Source organism: Lingula anatina, chromosome 3 (genome assembly GCF_051362555.1).
Source record: "Lingula anatina isolate TDL-2025a chromosome 3, LinAna3.0, whole genome shotgun sequence".
Lineage (NCBI taxonomy): Eukaryota > Metazoa > Brachiopoda > Lingulata > Lingulida > Lingulidae > Lingula > Lingula anatina.
In genome coordinates, this window is record NC_141769.1 from 7,848,267 (window position 1) to 7,868,562 (window position 20,296).

Consider the following 20,296-nt stretch of genomic DNA (forward strand, 5'->3'; position numbering starts at 1 on the left):
GGCTATTTAGGATTTAATGATTTGATGCGAGCACATATGAGTTCCAATTTACTCTTTCTTTATTGATAAATCTTGTCTCTGTCATTGATAATCTCCGACTCCACAAGTTAAATGTTAACTTTACAATCTAGGGTAACTAGAATAGGAGATAGATTAATGATTTTCAGAAAAGATGATAAATAAATAACGCATTTCATAATAAGCTTCTGAAATGACCGTTATCAGAAAAAAAATGGATTACTTTGCTTGTCGCAAAATTGACAATTTAAGATCGTGTTAGTCAGGTATATATTTTCGGTATATATGTTTCAGTTATGTGTAAAAGAAAAGGCTGGTTAGGTTATCTAACCATAAAGTTACGTAAGTGCACATGGAGAACGGTTAAATCCACCATATTTGTCTTAAAGACATATATAGTAGAGCGCCGTATCGGCGATATCTTGTTTCAAAATTAGTGCCGATATAGATTAAATGCATATGCCAACACTGTTGAACATATAGCGCCCATAGGTATAGGCACTAAATACTTAAAATTCCCTTTAAACTCTCACCCATTAAAACTGTCATGCCTAGGATGTACAGAATGTCATCGTCATAGATAATGCCTTAGTTTATCTGTTTCGTCAATGGTACTGGTAAACTGGTGCATTATTTCAATAAAAATACCCAAATTAGTAAAAATCTTCTTCTTCCACCTCTCCTTCTGGTATACGCAGATACAGACTCAGCGTGCTGTGAGGGACCTGCGTTGCCTCGGCGACATCAGTACTGATTAACTGGCAGTTGGTGTCTGTATCTCCTTGCATTGGTCTGAAATGGAACCCGGTACATTCAGCCTCCCCCGTGCACTGTCCCATGCATATCATCGGGTTCTTTGTCGTTACGGATTTCAACGCGGCAGCGTTTTCAACGACGATGTTCTTTTGTACCTTGTACTGGGCGCTCAGTTTCTTATTGCCTGGAAAAAACCAACATCATTTTGTTGACGTAATTTGTACATTGGAATGTATAAAAAAGGAGGCGATACAAAAGAAAATATGTTAATATATTTTGATGAGAAATATGGATTTGTGTTTACATTTAAAGGTGCAATATACTAGAGAATTTTTTAATAACTATTTCGTGATATTACGAAAAGCAATGTGATACCAAAGACAGGTGGGAAAATGTGTTAAATAATTACCTGGCATTATTTGGTAAAATTGCTTTGCGTGACTCCCACCTTTCCCGTTGATGTAACAGGTAAATGAACGTTCCTGTCTCCTTTTGAGAATCAGGTGAGCCGATGCAGACGACAAGCACTGGCCGCCATTTTTAAGAGCAAACACTTTAAATCCGCGTGCTTTGGCCGCTTTGTAGCATTTATAAACTGCGTCTTCTCGAGTTTGATAGTTGTCCATCAGCCGAGGGTCAGTCCCTTCTAGTGTTTCTAAACCCACAACTGTGGAGTCAGCCCAACAACCAAGATTCTTGAACTGAGCGTCATCTAAAAGTAAACAATTCAAACATTAAAACTGAACTTTCACATCTTATCGTGAGTCAGGTAGTGATATAAATCATGGGGTATTCCAAATACACATTTTTTTTTTGAAAAGAGAAATAAGACTGATTCCTTTACAAAGGGCAACAATGTTTACAATCTTTGTGAATTCCTTGATCCGCCGGTGCAAATCAACAGTCACCATAGCAGACATTTAATTTAACTCATTCGTGTATTTATAAAGCGATGCCATATACAATTCCACATACAGGGTTACTAATTAATATGGAATATTTTTATCATTGTTATTTTTGAGTGCTGATTAAATTTTTATTTGGCTTGAGTTATTAAAAAAGTATGTCACTGAGTGATAATAACATATAGTCTTCTGTTGTGATATATTTTGGTCAATCATATCAAATCTGACATAAGATGCCATTCAAAAGAAAGGAACACCCCCAGAAAACCATATCAACAGCTTGATGTCAGTATAAACTTTAAGATAAGATATTAAAGAAAATGATAGCCTCCGGACAGTGATATGTTACACAGTCAAAGAACTCACTACAGTAAATCATGAAAAGTCAGTAATTGCGAGTATGACCTCCAGCAGCCGCTTGCAGCGCCCTCATCCTATATGGCATACCCCGTGACACGTTTTTTAGAGTTTGGGTGGGGATATCATTCCACGCAGTGATATTTGCCTGTCGCAGTTCATCACTATTTACCGGCCAAGGACCATAGCTATTAATTCTGTGAGTTACTTCCGCCCACAGATTTTCAATTGGGTTCATATCTGGAGAGTTTGCAGGCCAGGGCAGTTGCTGAACCCATTGGTTTTGAAGAAAAACAGTGATTCTGCGGCCTCGATGTGGGGTTGCGCAGTCGTCTTGGTACACAAAGTTGTTCCTGAAGATGACTCTTACCAATCGAAGCATTGTTTGCTGTAGAATGTCTCTGTAGGAATCCTGGATGAGGTTGCCTCCTAGAAAAACCAACTGGTTCTGGGCACCGACATGAAATGCTCCTCAAACAGAGACGTTACCATCCCCTGCTTGCACCCTAGGCAGTACACAATCATTGTTTTATGCCCCTCGTACACGTCGGTGGACACGGATTCGACGATTAACCCTAAAAAATCCATATTTGGCCTCATCACTGAAAACAACGTGATTCCAGTGTTTTGGCTGCAAACGCACGTGGTCCCCAGCCCATTGCAGACGTCGCTGTATATGACCTGCTGTTAACAGTGGTTTCCCTACTGGCCTTCGTGCAAAATAACCGGCTTGCAGAAATCTCTTGTTCACGTGGGACCTTGAAACGGGCGTTTTAATGACATTCTGACTCTCTTTTCTGAGGACACTGGTTGTCTTTGTACGACCAGTACGGCGTCCTCTAAGGAGAAGGCGATCCTGTCTTCTTGGTGTGATACGCGGACACCCTGGTCGAGGTATTGGAGTAGGGGCCCCTGTTACAGAATTTCTTTGGAGGACTTCACAAACGGTTCCTGATAAATGTTGAATTACCTGACAATGGCTGTCCGTTTCTGGCCATTTTCTCTGAGAGCAAGAATCCCATAGTAAGCTGCGTTGCTTAGCTGTCGAACCATATCTTCACTAAGGTACCTGTCAAGTTTCAGAGCGATCTCTTTATTGCTTCTCTAAACACACTCCAAAGATTGACCAAACCCATGCGTTTTTATACAAGGGCAGAAATTGCCGAAAAGACCACCCCTCACATTTCTGACCACAGAACATGCAACTGCATGCATCAATTGTTTCGAGAGTTGTGTGGTAATTAGGTAACACACCTGGCTACACATGGAGTGACACCTCAGCTTTGGATTTAAGTAGTTAGAGAGAAATTATATATTTTGTAGAAAATTTACTCGCCAAAAAATAATATTCCATATTAAGTGGTAACCCTGTAAGTTGGCCGTGCAAAATTTCCCTGTCAAAAAAAAAAAAAAAAAAAAAAAAAAAAAAACTCACCGTGAAAAAAAACTAATACGAGTAAAGTACAACATGTATCTTTATTGTGCACTTACTATATTGGCATCTGTCTCCATGGATACCACGCGAACAGTAGCACTGCCTTTGACCTCCGTAGAAATAGCATCTTCCGCCATTTTTGCAGTATCTATAGAAACACCTGACACCAAATATCGTCTGCTTCGGAGAACGCATCCACAGGAATATTGTACTCCTCCCTGAAGTATCAGTCACCGCGTTGCTGCAATCTTCTCCAAAGTGAAAGTTATTGTTGTCACTTAAAATGCTGCCATCGTTCAAACCCTACAATTAAATACATGCATGTATTATAGCCAGCAATTTTGTTCAAAATTAAATTTCACTGCAGAAAGCCTGAGAGCAATGAACTTAACAAAGTATACATTCCGCCTGACACAAGCGCAGATGCTTTTATCTGAGTAAACGACATTTATCTTAAACATTTAACCTTATTGCAGACAATTATTGCTACTGTATGACTTCACAATACGTCACTTATAAGTATGACATCACATTCATCTACCCAAATCAATATTGCACACGACACGACGGTATGTAGCAAACCTTAATCTGTCCTGCAATAATTGTCTTCATGGCGCTCACACCGATGTGATGTCGTCTTCGGACTCGGGCCTCTATATACGTCTTAGGTACTATCCACCAATTTCGCCACCTTCGAGCTGGGTTACTGTCTTCTGCGAAGAACTATCGGTGAAACGAAACGACGTAATTAAGAAATAATATTTAAGCGTCATTTACAAAATGAAAATGACACGGTTCGTTAAAACAGTATGGGAGTTAAGGGGCAGTGCGCCGCGAGGTTCAACCATTTCCTTTTCTTCACCCCCATAAAAACAGTTCAAAAAGCAAAACATTTTCCCCTGTGCCCTGCATAAACATATAAACATATTAATCGTCCTCGTCAACTTTTGAATATAGTATATTTGCCAAAGTAATGAATAAAAGTAACCTTATATATTCTTTTCTGGAACCGCCAGTGCGTTTATACTCACCTCCACGTGGTCAGTTCGAGACTTGCCTCGCAGTGACTCTATGTGCATCAGTATGGAGTAATCTCGTACCATGGGGGTATGGGCGCTTGTCGCCAACAGTGGCGTCGACTGGGAGCAAGATCTACATATAATAAGAATGCATGATGGATCAGAATTTGAAAAAAATATGCGAAAAACATTTCATCAGGCTTAATGTTATATTGTGCCAAATGTTGGTCAAATTGATATTAACACTGAGTTTGCAAAGAGCCGGTAGATTTACTATGCCGGTTCTAGGATCCAAGATAGGATCGTAGGGTAGTTCAATCAAAATACAAAAGCTTCAAAAATGTATGAAGAAACTTAGAGTTATGTTAATTGTAAGTATTTGTTAATTTCGGGAAAGCAATGGCTAAGCCTTTCATAATTTCATAACATCTTGTTTTCTATAGTTTGCTAATTACAACATGTTTCAGAATGCTAGTTAAAGTTGAATTACGAGAAAGGTAATTCAGGTTGAAACACTTAAGACAATAGTACAGATACCGTGAACTTGTTGCCAGCAACAGCGTCCACCCTCCGCCATATCGTCTCATCTCGCAAAACGCCATTATAACGTGAGTTTGGGTGCGCAGACGATACCAGCCAGTCACAGGGCGAGAGCCTTGAGATTCTCGAATCTCTTGACAGGAACCAGGAGCGGATGCTTGAAGAAAAGACAAGTTTTACCAAATAAAATAGGCGTTAGGTCACATGTTCTTTTAGATTTTCAAATAAATTTCATTATTTAAACAGAGTATATCGGACTTAAGTGTACCAAGGATTCCCAAGAGAAGAGAGCGAGTGTTGGACGAAACATAAGAAGAATAAAAAAATGCGATAAAATGTAGGACATACATGTTTAAACCCTTGCCTTTGTCTCACTTTTTTGTCACGCTATTAATTGCACTTTTATTTCTGGGGAGGGGGGAGCTAGGGTGTCCTGTGAAGCTGCGAATGCTCCAACGCCCAAAAAGACATAATGATTAGTTTACTTAGCATCTTGTCTGAGTAACTGACAAATTTTGTACTTGTTCCATAATATATATTTTAGGAAATATACTCCACATATTTCGCTCCGGTTAAATTTCATGTCAATTCATACCTTCATAAAAATTTGTTCCAGCTTCGGTTATAAGAGATATTTCACCGGAAGTCGCTGAATGTAGTGTACACCGTCCCCCACTGGACCGGAAGTCAAACGAGACACAAGATGGCCGTCGTCTGCATTCTTCTTTACAATGGTCTAGTGTGATATCGGTTGTTGTGGAGAGAAAGGCACTGTTCATGGAGCGTCCACTGTGGGATATCCATTGTTCATTCCAAGCTGAAAGAAAGGCGTGGCAACCAACGTGACTTATCAACATGTAAAAAATAGACATTGTGTTATATTTAACTGGACATGGACGGTTGCAAAGCCACCAAGTAGAGATTTTTTAAAAAGAAATTCTGCACATAAACATGTACCAATGTCACATGTACCAATGTCAGTGGCATTTACGTAGCATTGTGATCAGTTTGATACTTATGTTTCCTTAGTAACTGTTATATATCTTACGAATTCGGATAATGGATAAATAATCAATTATTTGAAAACGTGAACGGAATGAAGTAGGAAATGACTCCGATCAGCCATTATAATATCGTACCTCTACTAATACATAGCTTCACATAACGCATTAACTGTACGTCGCTGTAGCTTATATTGTCACCGACGAACCCAAGAAGCTTCATATAACATTTGGCATTGGCGCTGTCGTAAAACAGCTGGTTACAGAAATTTTGCCTGTCGCACTCTAACTGGCATGCGGATGCATTTTCCATTGTTCGCACCATGAAGTCCCTGCCGTGTAAGCTGGTCACATTGCCTTGAAGTGTCCACATAGTAGCTCCAGCACAATCTGGTGGGGAAGAACATATATAAATCCCATGTTTCTTAAAGGATTTGGCGTTCCATAACAGATGACATGTTGCATAAAAGTGCATGTAAATTTATCAACAATGTAAACTTTTGATCGTTATATGCCACCTAAGGAGAAGTCACTGAATTATTTAAACGTTAGTCCTTTTTATGCATTGCACCATAAAAATAACTAATTTTGATATATGTCTACATTTTTTCTAGGTTAACTTCAACCTTTTAAGCCAAATACGAATAATACAATCTATATGCAACCGCCATACACGTCTTCCTGTTAATGGACTAAAACGTTTTTCATTTTTACACTCTATTCCTGCAACAGTGTCGTGGGTCACAGGATTCTTAACATTATAAACTTTTAAACAAAAACAGTACATGGGTCAGCTGCTATGGGAAATGATCAAGGTCGTATTTTCCTTTTAATTACAAAATTGATTAAATACCAACCACTTTGGAAGTATGCAGCCACGCCATAGTCTCCAGTAGCAGAATTGGTGACAAAGTGCACGCGCATTTGGTTGGCAGACGACAGCACGGTTCCGGGGTTGTCAGTCCCGCAGAAATGCTGCACCACACCTGGTGTGCGTATCTCTAGATAGTCGTTAGCGCAGTTAACAGAGCTCTCAATCTATAGCAGGCAAAAAAAGATAATAAAACACATTTCTTTTCCATGCTATCGTTATGGGCCACAGGCTCTGGGGAACGGGTGGAGGGGGAGGAAAATTTTTTGAAAAATAATTTGTCCGAGGTCTTTTACAAGGATTTATATTTTCTTCCTCCCAATTCATTAAAAGCCTCGCCCTTCACTTTCACTCAGCGTCCAGAGTTAAGTTCCACAAGCATTTTTTGTCCCCAAGTGTTTTCTCAACATACGGTCCTGTATTCTGATTGTCTTCAATTTCAATTTCAATATATATATATATATATATATATATATATATATATATATATATATATATATATATATATATATATGATTGTGTACGATAGAGAATGAAAATTAGAGAATGATAATTGAAAGCATTTAAATTCTTTATATATGTAAATCTTATTTCATACAGGTACATGCACAGTATAAATAAGAGTTAGAAATAACAGATAAGAAGTAGGTAGAGTTTGAGGTTTTCTTACCCTTAAATCGGTAATGTGCAATGCCACGCGATACCCACGTGGCACTAAGATATTATATTCGCACTGAAGATCGTTTCCATACACTTCAAAGGGGTTCCCAGGCGTTCTAAAGAAACCAGCTTCCCCTTTAAAAAGTCTGGGCTTATCGCACACTGAAAAGGGAATTGATTTGATCGTTGGGGTAGAAATCAAAACTGTATATTTAGGTAAAGAAAGCGCATTGGACCTGTATTTAGCCGGAAAGTTGACATTTCTTTAGTAATTTTAATTATTGAAAAAATTCTGACCTACATGTACAATTGCTTTTTGAGTTCTAAATATCTCCGTTATGAGTGAAATTTACCAGTCTCTTCCATTCTGAGAGTCATACTTAGAGCTTAAATGGATTTAAAGATCGTATTTATGTCAACGTTTTTCGAAATAATGTTAATTCGATGACCGAAAAGCGTCAAAATTTCCAAGAAAAATGCATTTCTTCCACAAAACTATATAACACTCACTATGAGCCTTTCACGCAAGATAATCAGATCAATAAAGTGCCTGTATATGATCTGCACATTCCACACACTGAAATGGGCAATGGGATAAAAAAAATACAACAACACTCCTTAACCAAATGCTATTCACAAGCCAGAATTGTACTCACCTTGATCTACATTCCGCCGGCAATCAAAGCCAGCATCCTGTCCGTGATTGCAGTGGGTGAAACCGTAGCCATATCTATTACAATCGTGGATATTGCTCTCTGTACAACTATGGTATGTTCGCATCCAAATGGGACCAGTACCTTGACCGTCGGTGTACATCTGACCGTCATCAAACCCAACCTGTCTGAAGACGGGAAATGGAAAAACCAGATAGAGTTGTGCAATATTCAATTTAAACAGAAATAATGAATGTTGCAAATACTGTTCGGAAATACTGAACAAAGACAGGTATATCAGATGCGCACTTAACTTGAAATCTGTATTAAGCAGAAGTGTGAACACTGGTTGATACAATTAAAAGATATAGCAAGTGGGATGCTTCAATTACCACAAATTATTAGACTATAGTATGATGATTGCCTATATCAAAATAAGTTTTGAACGAATGAAGCATGACCTGTTTGTGTTCTGTGGCGAGGTCGAAGCGGACAGTTTTTTAAAATGTGCCTGCTAATGAGAGCACCATGACCTTAAATCGAGTTTGGAAAAGGTGTGGCAAGACATGCTCGCTGCAGTGTTAAATTAATAATGCCACCCTAAGTATCTGAATGTGAACAGTGATTGAATTGATTCTCTACCCAGAACATGCTGCAAGTTACCTTTGCAGATTTTCAAGCAGATTGCAAATCCAGCGTGCTAAGTACTTCCCGACAGTATATACATGTATATATATATGTATGTGAGAAGTATCGATATACGTGTAGCAGATTGTGAATCCCAGGGGATAAATACTTAGGTATTGACATGCAGAAACTACGTGATCTATCGATATGAGAAGTGGTCAGTGAAATCCACGGTGGAAACTACTTACTGGCAGTATATATCTATGTGAGAACTATCAATATGTATACACACTGTTCCCCACACATAGTTCATGGACATCTCCATCCTACCACGGTATGGGTGCCCATCTGTAAGGCGGTATTCTATGACGCTTGATTCTGGAAATTGGGACAGAACATAAGAATAAAAGATATGTGTTATATTAATTTTTTCTTGCGCCAGTCTCCATCAGTCAGTTGGTTCAGTTTCTAAATTAAAATTATTCATAATATAATTCTTCAAGTAAAGCCATACCAGCAGAGTCAAAGCAGACCACCCCAGCAGGAGTTCTGTGATCTCCAAGATAACACAGGTCAGGATCTGCCGAAATGGACCATGGGCAATCAAATATGCTGGCTTCATTCCCAGTGCATTCCACCTTAGTCATGAAAATAGGTCGCCAGTATGAGTAGGTCCGCCTCGGTAAACCTTGATTAAGAAGACAAGAAAACAATGTCACTGAAATCAACATAAACAAGTACTCTTGTTATTAGAGTCACACGTATACGCTGGTCTTAATAAACAAGACCATTATGTGGATTCGACAGATTCAATACCCTATAATTTCTTGGTACGGACATCAGCGAGTGTTTGGATTTATAAAATAAGACCGATCTAAAAGATCTCCTTTCTCAGTCAAAACTTGCCTAAATTTTCAGACCAATTATCGTGTCAACGTTAGTTTGTACAAGTAAAAGCCGCCCTTTAGCCATTAACGTTTTATAGCGTTACCATCACGTGGCCATAACGTTTTTTTTTTTTTTGTAAAATTGACGTTATGGTAACGTTATAATAACGTTATGTGTTTGCTGGGTACTAAGCATGTCACAATCGACCGTCTCACCTGATGCAACTCCGCCATAATATCCTAGTGTTCTACACAACACAGTAGCATCGGCGTCATCCCAGCCGTCTTGACATATGATTCCAGCATGATCGCTACCGTACTGGATATAGACTCTACCATAATAACCGTTGGATAGGCTGATCGTTATGTCTGTAAAAGGTAATTTTTTTAAATCTATAAGTCATAATAATAATTATTTATATTATCACCATCATCATCATCATCACTTTTTTTATTATTGGTTCTCACAATGGTTCTCTAACACTTTTAACATTCATCTCATTTTGAAACTATCATTCCATGATGCAACTGGTTAAATTTAACAAAACAGAATCGTTACCTGGCGGGTTGGCGTTATTCCAACACACCATGCTGACATCAAGTCGTCGGTCCCAGTGCGCAGCCTCGCTCATTGGCGCTCTCTGGCACTCATCCAAAGAGGCCTCACTTCCGGTGCACGTGACATTGTAAAACCATATGGGTCGCCATGGATAACCCACTGGGTTACCGAAGACCACAGTGCCATTTTCAAGGCCCACTGATTTGCAGGCCACCACGGCTAGGTTGGCCAGGCTGGTGGGGGAAAGGTTGGGGTCCGCTCCGACTGCCCCCCATTCCCCGAGAGTGTTCACCTCGAGGCGGCCGTACGTAGATGTCCTGTCAGCCAGACGGAAGCTATACGCTGGTTTGAAATAATTTGGAATACTATGTAAGGAATATGGAGCGCATGCAGGAAATGTGTATTCATGTTCACAGCATTAGGTGTAAGAAAGGGTAATGTTGATAAATAGCCGTTAAGCTCTTATCTGAGGGGAAGGGGTATCTACTAGAACTCTATGCTTCCATTCATTATTTAAACAATAGCAAAAAATACTCACACGAGGCCGCGCCTGAATCATAACAATAAACACCAACCCCTCCAACCATGTGGTCGCATGTCGGGTAGTAGCCGCCACCTATGCTTCCCAACGTGCACTCAAATATACTGGCCTCGTTCCCGTTGCAGACAGGATTTTGAATCCAGAAGATCCGTGGCCCCCAGTCTCTCCCTAGGCCGCCGTTACCGTAAGGAATAGCACTGTCAAAACCCTTAGCCCCACAGAGAACCATCGCGTCGTTTATCGTCCAGTCATCGTCGCAGACGATCCCCCAAGCATTCTTGTACTTCACCTGCAGGAACCCCCAGTTGCCGCGTGAAAGCTTCCACTCATTGGCTGAAACGAAAAATATGTAAGAAAATTAAGGCATCTGTTCCTAAAATGCCAAAGTGAGTAAAAAGAGGTTCAATAAATGATAAAGTGAGTTCCTATGTCTGTATGTTACTTCAAAATTTTATTTGACTGGTTAAGTGAAAATTTTTAATTCAAAATTCAAAAATAAATATCTTATTTTTTGACTTAAATGAAATGAAATTATTTATAATTTATCTACGGACCAAACGGCCAATCAACTACAATGAAATACAAAACAAATAAGTACTAATGAATGACTGAATAAAAAAACAAATTCACTACTTCGGATATTACTTTGGGTTAAAAGAATGGCTGGTACATGTACATCAGTTTTGCCCTTCAGAAATTCATACAACACATGGAACAAATTGATGAGATAGGGGTTTCATTGCCACGTGTGTAAAGGTGACCAAGAGGTTAATCGTTTCTGAAGAGACTAGAGGTATGACGTTTACACCCTTCATCAATGCGTCTTGATCACATGACACAGCAACGTGAGCCCTGGAAGTTATGACGTCATCGTTGAGGGTAAAAACTCCACGCCGCACAGGTACAAACAACAGTCTCTTAAGAAACTTAATTTATTTTTTATCGTCAACCATTTGTTAGTGAAGTACTTACGCCATGTCTCTTTAAAAACTTTGGACTTCCTTTTATACCATCAACCATTTGATAGCTACATGTAGGCCTACTTACGTCATTCTTCATAGGGAAAAGCACGTTAAGTTTCTATGAGGACTTTAGATTTACATTTTATACCATCAACCAGTTGTGAGTTACTCACCGTACGTTATAGAAGACTGGTAACACAACACAGCTGCTGAGTGATAGTGAGAGCAGTGAGAGTCGGTATGTGTACAGTCCAGAAGATAACTCTCTGAGCCAGTGCACTGCCAGTTGCTCTTACTCGAGCTATGTCCCCAGGGTGAAGACGACCCACAGCAAACGGCGTGCCCGGAGTCAAAGCCGCGTTCGCTGCAGACGACCGTCGCGTCGGTGTCGTCGAAACTGCCGTCACACACTGGACGTCTGTGATTGTAGACGCCGTTTATCCAGAACTCCACGCGTCCAAAGTGACCGTACAACACAGCGCCTGTCAATCAAAATGATGGATTAAGCTTAGCCGATTTCTCATACTTCCTTGTTTAACTTAATTCCTAGATCTTTTATAAAAATGTGTTGTAAAAGCACCCAACGTTTCTTATTTTCAAGCTGAAGGAAATATTATAAGATCGTTTGGGGGATTTCATACATGATATTTGTATCTCGGCGCAAAGTATATTTAGGTAAATGCAGTTGTGATATAGACAATAAAATTTGTTTCATTGCAGTTTTAATCAAAAACAATAAAAAGATAAAAATAAAAAATAACAACGCGCACAGAATATCTCGACTCACTCAACAAATGTAATAGAAAATATATTAAACCTACTGTTTGACGTCGACACAAAGCAAAATATAGCAACGTCTAAAGCATGGTTGCCACCGCAGGCGTTTTCCTTCATTCCTTCGTGATAGAATGGGCAGTCCAGGATAGAGGCCTCGGACCCGGTACAAATAGGGCCTCTCATATAGATTCGTCCACTCCCCTGTCCATAAGCATCTATCTCAGTAATAACGTGACCATCTGGAAACATGATTTGACAAGGTCTTTAATAGTATCCCTGAAAATTAAACTCGGTACAATAATTTACCTCTGCTTCGGGCTCTCACTACATATCCATACGCGTCTACGTCAGTTAGAAATATTGAAGCAGGAAGAGTGGTTTTCGAAATTGATTTTTGAAATAGATGACCTGAATTTCAATAGACCGTTAACGTTAGGATAGACAAATTACATGCGCAATTGAAACTTATACGCGAAATCATTTGAGCAAGTATCTTAATTTGTCAATTTTTTTTCTTTTCATTCTGACTGATGCAAAATGACAGATACATTCAGAAATTTACATGATGTTCTCCAGCACATCAAATATCTGTCAGTCTTTATTGGCGTCGAGTCATTTAATCGCAGTTGCGAGCGAACATGAACAAACATTCAAATGAGAATATATCAAATTTCAATTTTAGAGCTTTCTTTCTCTTTATCACTGCACATCTACATGTATCTATCTATCTGTCTGTCTGTCTATCTGTCTATCTATCCCTTAACCAATGACATCATGTTCGATTGGAACCAATCACTAGGCGCATGCACGTACCAATGTACCCCATGTTGCGGCAAATCATCCTAGCTTCATGCCAGTTAAAGTGCGACCAGCAAATTGTCCCCCAGTTCTCATCAATCGCCAATTCAAGGCGCCCATAGTTTGGACCAGGGACCAGTCGAAATTCAGGACCTAGTATAAAAACCAAGTTGAACACCAACACGTGATTGTATCGGTGACACATTTTACAATGAAGGAGAAAATATATGTTATTAGTCAAAATAAACGATCTTGCCCAAAGAGGGTAATATTTTCGCACGTACCGAACACAATTAGAAAAAAAGATGTAGGGTCTGCTTTCTGATTCGTTGCTTTGAATGAAAGGAATGGGTCCAATTGGTTATGGTAAATGTTTCCATGGAAAGAGTATTCTTAATGCAATCAAGAACATTTTAATATGGAGTATTTTGCGACATGAAATCCGTTATCCCTGTACATTTCAACTGAAATAAGAAAATATATAAAGAGTGCATAGAAAACTCTCCAGTGTTAAAATGTAAATGTTCCCTCTAAAAACGAACCTAAAACATGAACTAAAAGGCACGATTAAAAAAGGGAATTCCCGACAAAAATTGATATACCTTTTTCTTGCCAGCAGTAGACAGCGGCATCACTGCATGCGCCAAGGACTGTCCAATCAGAGTGGCGGAACTGTACCAGTCGACTCCCATGGTACATGCACTGCTCGATAGATGTCTCTGCGCCAGTACAGTCCACGTGGTCAAGATACACAGGGATACTGGAATCAAACTTCTCGTTTCTTCGACCGCCGAAAAACCCCAGTTGTCTGCAAACGACATCTGCTTCCTTGTTGGTGAAGTATGTCTGACATATGGTTCCCCAGGTATTAGTTGCGTTGTTAAATACTTCCACTCGGCCGTACCAGGTACCACCGTCTTGTAATCGTACTGTCACAGCTAAAAGTGAAATGTAATTGTAAACAGTTTCCCCATCTTTCCATTACACAAATAAATTAATCAAACACATGTCTGTGACATGCCATCATATGGAGAAATTGCAACGGTGAAACAACGAGTATGCGCTAGAGAAAAGAATACGATAGTCTTATCGTTTTGAAATTAAGCTGAAAAGCAATCGCTGCAAAAGAGAGGAATGTTTTACAGCTTACATCATGTTTTGAAACCATGAAACATTAAAAAGTATTTATTACATATTAAAAACATTTTGCATCAAAGGGAAAATGGAGCAATAAAACATGATCGAGAGTGCTTACTGTTACTTCATGATGAAAATTTACCAATGACATACCTTCACAAGATGTTTCATAATGAACATAGGCGGCGTTAGTGTTAAGCGCTCCTCCAGTGGCGAGGCTTCCGTATCGTAGGTAACATCTTTGGTTGCCATCGAGATAATCGATTGATTGACAGGAGGGCGTGTCCTGACACCATTGTTTACAGTCATCCAGCGTCATCTGGTCACGACTGTCCAGTAAATGTGTGGTGTAATAGCCAGTGGACGATGTCCAGAGACGAGAACAAGCTGTAAAAAGTAAAAGTTTTGCATGAGTACATGGTAGTATCTCATGTTTTAAAATATTTGATATATTTCTTCTCCTATCTTTATCAATGAATCAATCTTCCAAAGAATTACAAGAGTTTACAAGCCTGTTTAAATCAATCACTCAATCAACCAGTCTACTCAAGCACTGTAAATATTTCTAGCAACCATATCACCAATTTGAAATTCCTATACAACTTGTGTATTCCCCATCATTCTATCCTATGACTTCCAAAATGTTCGAGTATGCATACAGTTTAAATTATAAATATGCAATAAGCAACAATCCCTTCCCTACCTTGACACTCATGCTCGTATTTCTCCAAACTGACACCCCCCAGTTGCACCCTCATGCCGGCAAGCCCTCTCAGCTGCATGTAGCACATGGCGTTAGCAGAGTCAAAGTACACCGCGTAACACGTGTAGTCCTTGTCACAGGCCATCTGACAATCTGCGACTGAACTGGCTGTCCTCACCATGAAATCCTTGCCGGACAGACTGCTCAGGTCGGCGGTTTTCGTCCAGACGCTGCGCTCATATCCGACTCCACATTCTATTTAAAAGAAAAGTTAATCCCATAAAGACTGACTATATTGGAAAATTCTTATTTTGGGAAGATGGTTTCAGTAGTTGTTCTTGATAAAACATGCATTTAATGTAAGCAATCCGTGAGATATTACGATGGTACCGCACAGAAATTTGTTTTTTAATAATTCGACGTATAGTTAAATGTTCACTGTAAACGTATCGCTTTCAGCATGATATGTGCTACAGTATGTACTGGAAATATAACAAAAACTGACATATACAAAAATAAAGGTGATAACCCGCACTATGGATTCACTGCCCAAACAAGTCTTTCGTTAATGACTGTTGGTTGGGGGTGTGGTGCAATTCTGAGGCATGTTTACGATCTGCCTGATAGAAATAATTTTTGGGAGGAAGAAAGGCGTATCTCCGAGGTGAAGAGAGGAGGTGAGTGACCATATGTACCGCTACTCCCCTGCATAGATACATGTACGCTATGAGTTAATACAAGAAAACATAAACGTAAGGGCATATCAGCTGCTTACCTGCCACAATGGACGCGGCGAACCCCTCCGAGGTGGTGTCCCCGTCTGAGACAAATTTAACCCATAGCTTATTGCTACTGGACCTGATCAATGGGATCATGACGTCACCGCAGTACTTCCCTATGATGGCCGCATTACTGTCATGGCCGTCACGAACCTAAAATATGTTTATGTGATACAATGTTAGACTTTTCAAAAATAAATAAATGAAAAAAAAATTAAATAATAAATGAAGATAATGTGTTTTGTACGCCATTTAAAGCGAGCATGTACGCTTCGCAGTAAATAAAAAAACACTTCTTTGTATACATCTTGTGTGCGTCTATAATTTTATGCTTTTCATGGTTTTCATATGGCTTTAGTTGTTGTTTGCGCACTTGAGCTTGTGTGAATAATCAAATATTCCCCCCCAAACGTTTACATCAACATACCTCGACATAATCCTTGGTACACGCCCCATTCGTTCCCTCCAAACTGATTCGTGCGAACTTCAAGGCCACGTGTCTCTCCTTTGGTACCCGGATGTACCAGTTATACGTCACACTGACAGGGTAGTCAGACAATGGGTAACCAGGGGAGCGAATGTCGCCCCAGCGGTACACAAACAGACGCTGGGTATTTCCTGTGATAAATGTGAGCAAGATTTTTTAACCAGAATAACATTTCACTGCACATTGGTAATTTTTAAATACTGCGTGAATAACAAAGACAACAATAGCAACAAGAATAATAATAACAATAAAAAAGGCTCCCTAAATTAAACCTATGATATCTCTAACAAATGAAATCCGTTTGAGGATCCCTTTGAAAAAAAGACTTGACCTTGCATTTTATATACCCGTATTTGTTAGTTTATTCAAAGGGCCATCGTTACTGAAATATCAGAAATCTTACCTCTCGGTTTTTTACACGTGTACTTCAAAAGGTCGCTGCACACACAGTCACTCAACATTGCGTTTGCATCATTTGAGTCGCTGAGCGTCCGTATGCAAGCACCATCGCCATTTGGCTCGTTGGACTCCCATTTCCTATTTTTAAAAAATTGGTTCAACTTGTTCTGCATACCCTGCATCATGCAATGCTATATATCGTACTGGTACATGTATAAGCATGTGACTATATATGCATATCTCAAAAATGTAAAGAAAACGCACAACATATATATATATATATATATATATATATATATATATATATATATATATATATATATATATATATATATATATAGTCAAATACTTGCCACCAGTGTCTGCTAAACTTGAAGACTTTGAGCTAGGACAGTTTTTTAAGCCTATATAGGTGCAATGTCGGTCATTTGTTTGAGACACGAGAAGATTCTACGTGTATAGCTAGATTGTATTCATTTAAGCTAAAACTAAAATCAAAGAAAAAATCGGTTTCACAAGAATTGCTCGACATAAATATCAATTAATATAATGCGTGACATGCAAGGGATGCCCATATCAAGAAATCACATAAAGTTAAGTATCCGTTGTCCGAAATGGAAAATAAAGGAATGTTTTATTTTATTCATGGAAAAAATCTTTTTTTTATTTTGAGAGAGAGAGACTTGTTCAACTGATAAATGTTGGTAAAAATGGACTTTTGAACTTACAGGATAGAGTCAACCATGGCTGTGCCATCTACCCATTGGAAGTCTCCTTTCTCGTTACCAAGGTAACTCATTCCAATATGCCACCACCCGCCGCCATTGTCCCGCATGCGCGCTTCTGCCCACAGCTTAAAAATCACAATTATGGAAAAAATTAACAAACGAACGTTATTTGAACCTATGTTTCAAAGAGTGTGATTAATGTCTAACCAGCGCCTGACTAAAAGAGAGGCAACATTGTGTTGTTTTACACATGAACAGCATTTATCTGAAAGACTATATGAAAGACTATATCTGTTATGCGGTGTACATCTTCTATTTACGACAAAAATAATTGACTTCAAATCAAATGTACATAATCTTTAACCAATTATATTGCATGTATTTTAAAAAATATCCGCCATCTTTGATATTGATGTTATGAAAAATAAACGCGAAAGAAACGCGGTATGCCATTAAATCTGATATCCTTAACATCAGAAAATGGACAATGGCTATATTGTCATCATATACAGTGTATCATTATAACATCTAACGACATATTAATTTTCCTTTAATTCGTCACGTCAAATGTCTAAGCCTACCCTCTCGACATCACTTGCATACGTCACGAGATCGGCGTTGTCATGCCAACAGTCTCTCTGAGCATCCTGGTGACTTGCTGCCTGGGTAACAAACTTGTAACATGCATTGGTAGACAGAGGGCCGGGGTAATAGCCATGTGGACAGTCCGGCAGGCGAACTGGAGAGAGAAAGAAGTGTTATGTTTCAACAGGATTGACCACCTCAAGTAGGTCTAAATGTTGTAACTTTACTGGTAATATTCAGTAGGTCTAGATTTCAAGTAAAGATAAGTAGTTTTTCTGGCGTACAAAGGGTGACAATAGTTTTCAACGACCCTGTCTTATGATGTGGCGAACTTAGGAGGAGGGGTTATTGCATCATCTTAGTTTACATGTATATCCCTTTTCCCTACCCCTTTATAAGTACAGCAAGCAACAAAGGAAAGAAAGATAAAGAAAGAAATAGATGAAACACTTTCAACCCCTATGTTTTATGTTTTCCATAAACGTGTCTCTGTTTTCTTCTTAAAAATTGCAGAGTGAATTGAGGATTACGCTTCTTTATCTACGCACCCGCCCCAATCCTTTTGCAAAATGCTGGATCCTCAATGTTATTTTCAATATCATACGCAAAACTTATCTTGTTTTTCCTGATCAAAGTTTCAAAAATTGTAGAAAAGAGTTAGGTAAAGGAAACAGTACGCTCATGCACAGATCAAATATTATATCACCGTACTTTTCCAATCACCAGCAATGGTAAAGCTGTTGACGGCTACGTAAGAAATTGGTCTTGGCTGTTGGTCTTGGTGGAACAGAAACCGATTTTCTCCGTACGTTTCTCCCTGCCCCACCTCCAGTTTGTTATTGTGCCATCCGAACCAAAACGTCCTAAACTGGTTGCAGTTAACGAAGCCACTGGTGCTTGCGACAGCCCTTTGGTCTGTGCCAAGCTCTCCACGTATTGCACTCTGTGTGTTACCCCACCCGCTTATGACAATCTCGTAGATGTTCGTCTGCGAAAGCGATCACAAATATGATTGCAAATATAGACAACATTCATATACATGTTGGTGGCATATTCAAATGAGGCAAATAACACGATTTTATGAGCGAAACATAAAGAGGTACCTGTTCCCAGAAAATTGAAGATGCCTGAACATAATCTAAGTTAAACTTTATCCTTCAGATCGATCACGTTAAAGAATATAAGGCGGCTGTGCGTGTGTCACCTCCGGCTTAGAATGACGGGCCGAGGCGAGATGCACAGTATCTGAACTGCAGTAGAGCAGCAGGGAAACCCGAGTGTTCACCCTTAATAATGCCATAAAATGTCCTTTTACTAAAGTATGTTAAGGTACATGTATATATTAACACATGTCCATTTTGTCATATCTGTTTTTAAACTTTAAAGTTAACTGTCATTGGTTGTGACGAGTTTAAGTGGAGGATTTCCTACCTTACAGCACATGTTATTTTTCGTACTTTGAGTCTCTTTTTGGCCGAGTTTGAAGCACTGAGGCTGATTATCCGTACAAAAAACCTACCTGTTCACCCCAAAATTCCGCCAAACCAACATGCATGTCGTTACAAATCTTGCATTCAATGATGATGAAGTTTCTGTTTTCCACATTCATATCTAGATATTCGTAAAACCTAGGATTGTGGCCAATGGTAGAAAAGGTCAATGTTTGATCTGAAAGACAAAAAGGAATAGACACAGGATAGATAAAACATTTTGCAACTGTCCTATCCGAGCTTATTTGTGTCTGGACATAACATTTAGTCTCTTTGCATTTTATTGGTCTGAACAAAGTTCAATTGAATTACTGTTTAACATAGATTACATGTATTTGGCTTGATTGATTTCATGAAATTGATGCAAAAATACATTTATAAAACAAGATCCCCCAAAGATTGTCCATTTTATAGATACTATTGGAATAAAATATCGCACAGGCATTTTAACCCATGTAACCCTTCAGTTTATATTCCATTTTGCTCATTTGTGTCCACAAAAAAAAAAAACGATTTAAAGAAACTGGCATTTACAGTACGGGGGAGGGGGGATACAGTTAAGCAAGATGAGTGAAGAATTTTTAGTACACGCTGGGAGATGTATGGATATCATTAAGGAACA

At 39.1% G+C, this 20,296-nt stretch overlaps 1 protein-coding gene across 1 annotated transcript in view; it reads right to left on the reverse strand.

Moving 5' to 3' along the window:
- Window positions 1-271: 271 nt before the first annotated feature.
- LOC106180015 (scavenger receptor cysteine-rich domain-containing protein DMBT1) overlaps window positions 272-20,296 on the reverse strand; it is a 30,189-nt gene continuing 10,164 nt past the window's right edge. Inside the window, exons 13-41 of the mRNA XM_013563877.2 lie at window positions 19,704-19,852; window positions 18,896-19,172; window positions 18,181-18,338; window positions 17,600-17,724; window positions 16,876-17,009; window positions 16,413-16,603; window positions 15,982-16,138; window positions 15,207-15,461; window positions 14,657-14,890; window positions 13,969-14,304; window positions 13,382-13,519; window positions 12,613-12,807; window positions 11,965-12,273; window positions 10,827-11,162; window positions 10,289-10,630; window positions 9,946-10,098; window positions 9,357-9,530; window positions 9,091-9,220; window positions 8,219-8,403; window positions 7,573-7,724; window positions 6,889-7,069; window positions 6,170-6,421; window positions 5,626-5,847; window positions 5,028-5,187; window positions 4,503-4,623; window positions 4,054-4,194; window positions 3,528-3,774; window positions 1,184-1,486; window positions 272-958 (exon numbers count right to left, since the gene is read on the reverse strand). Of these exons, the coding sequence (XP_013419331.2) occupies window positions 672-958; window positions 1,184-1,486; window positions 3,528-3,774; window positions 4,054-4,194; window positions 4,503-4,623; window positions 5,028-5,187; window positions 5,626-5,847; window positions 6,170-6,421; window positions 6,889-7,069; window positions 7,573-7,724; window positions 8,219-8,403; window positions 9,091-9,220; window positions 9,357-9,530; window positions 9,946-10,098; window positions 10,289-10,630; window positions 10,827-11,162; window positions 11,965-12,273; window positions 12,613-12,807; window positions 13,382-13,519; window positions 13,969-14,304; window positions 14,657-14,890; window positions 15,207-15,461; window positions 15,982-16,138; window positions 16,413-16,603; window positions 16,876-17,009; window positions 17,600-17,724; window positions 18,181-18,338; window positions 18,896-19,172; window positions 19,704-19,852 (6,044 nt within the window). The 3' untranslated portion in view covers window positions 272-671. The remainder of the gene's footprint in view (window positions 959-1,183; window positions 1,487-3,527; window positions 3,775-4,053; window positions 4,195-4,502; window positions 4,624-5,027; window positions 5,188-5,625; window positions 5,848-6,169; window positions 6,422-6,888; window positions 7,070-7,572; window positions 7,725-8,218; window positions 8,404-9,090; window positions 9,221-9,356; window positions 9,531-9,945; window positions 10,099-10,288; window positions 10,631-10,826; window positions 11,163-11,964; window positions 12,274-12,612; window positions 12,808-13,381; window positions 13,520-13,968; window positions 14,305-14,656; window positions 14,891-15,206; window positions 15,462-15,981; window positions 16,139-16,412; window positions 16,604-16,875; window positions 17,010-17,599; window positions 17,725-18,180; window positions 18,339-18,895; window positions 19,173-19,703; window positions 19,853-20,296) is intronic.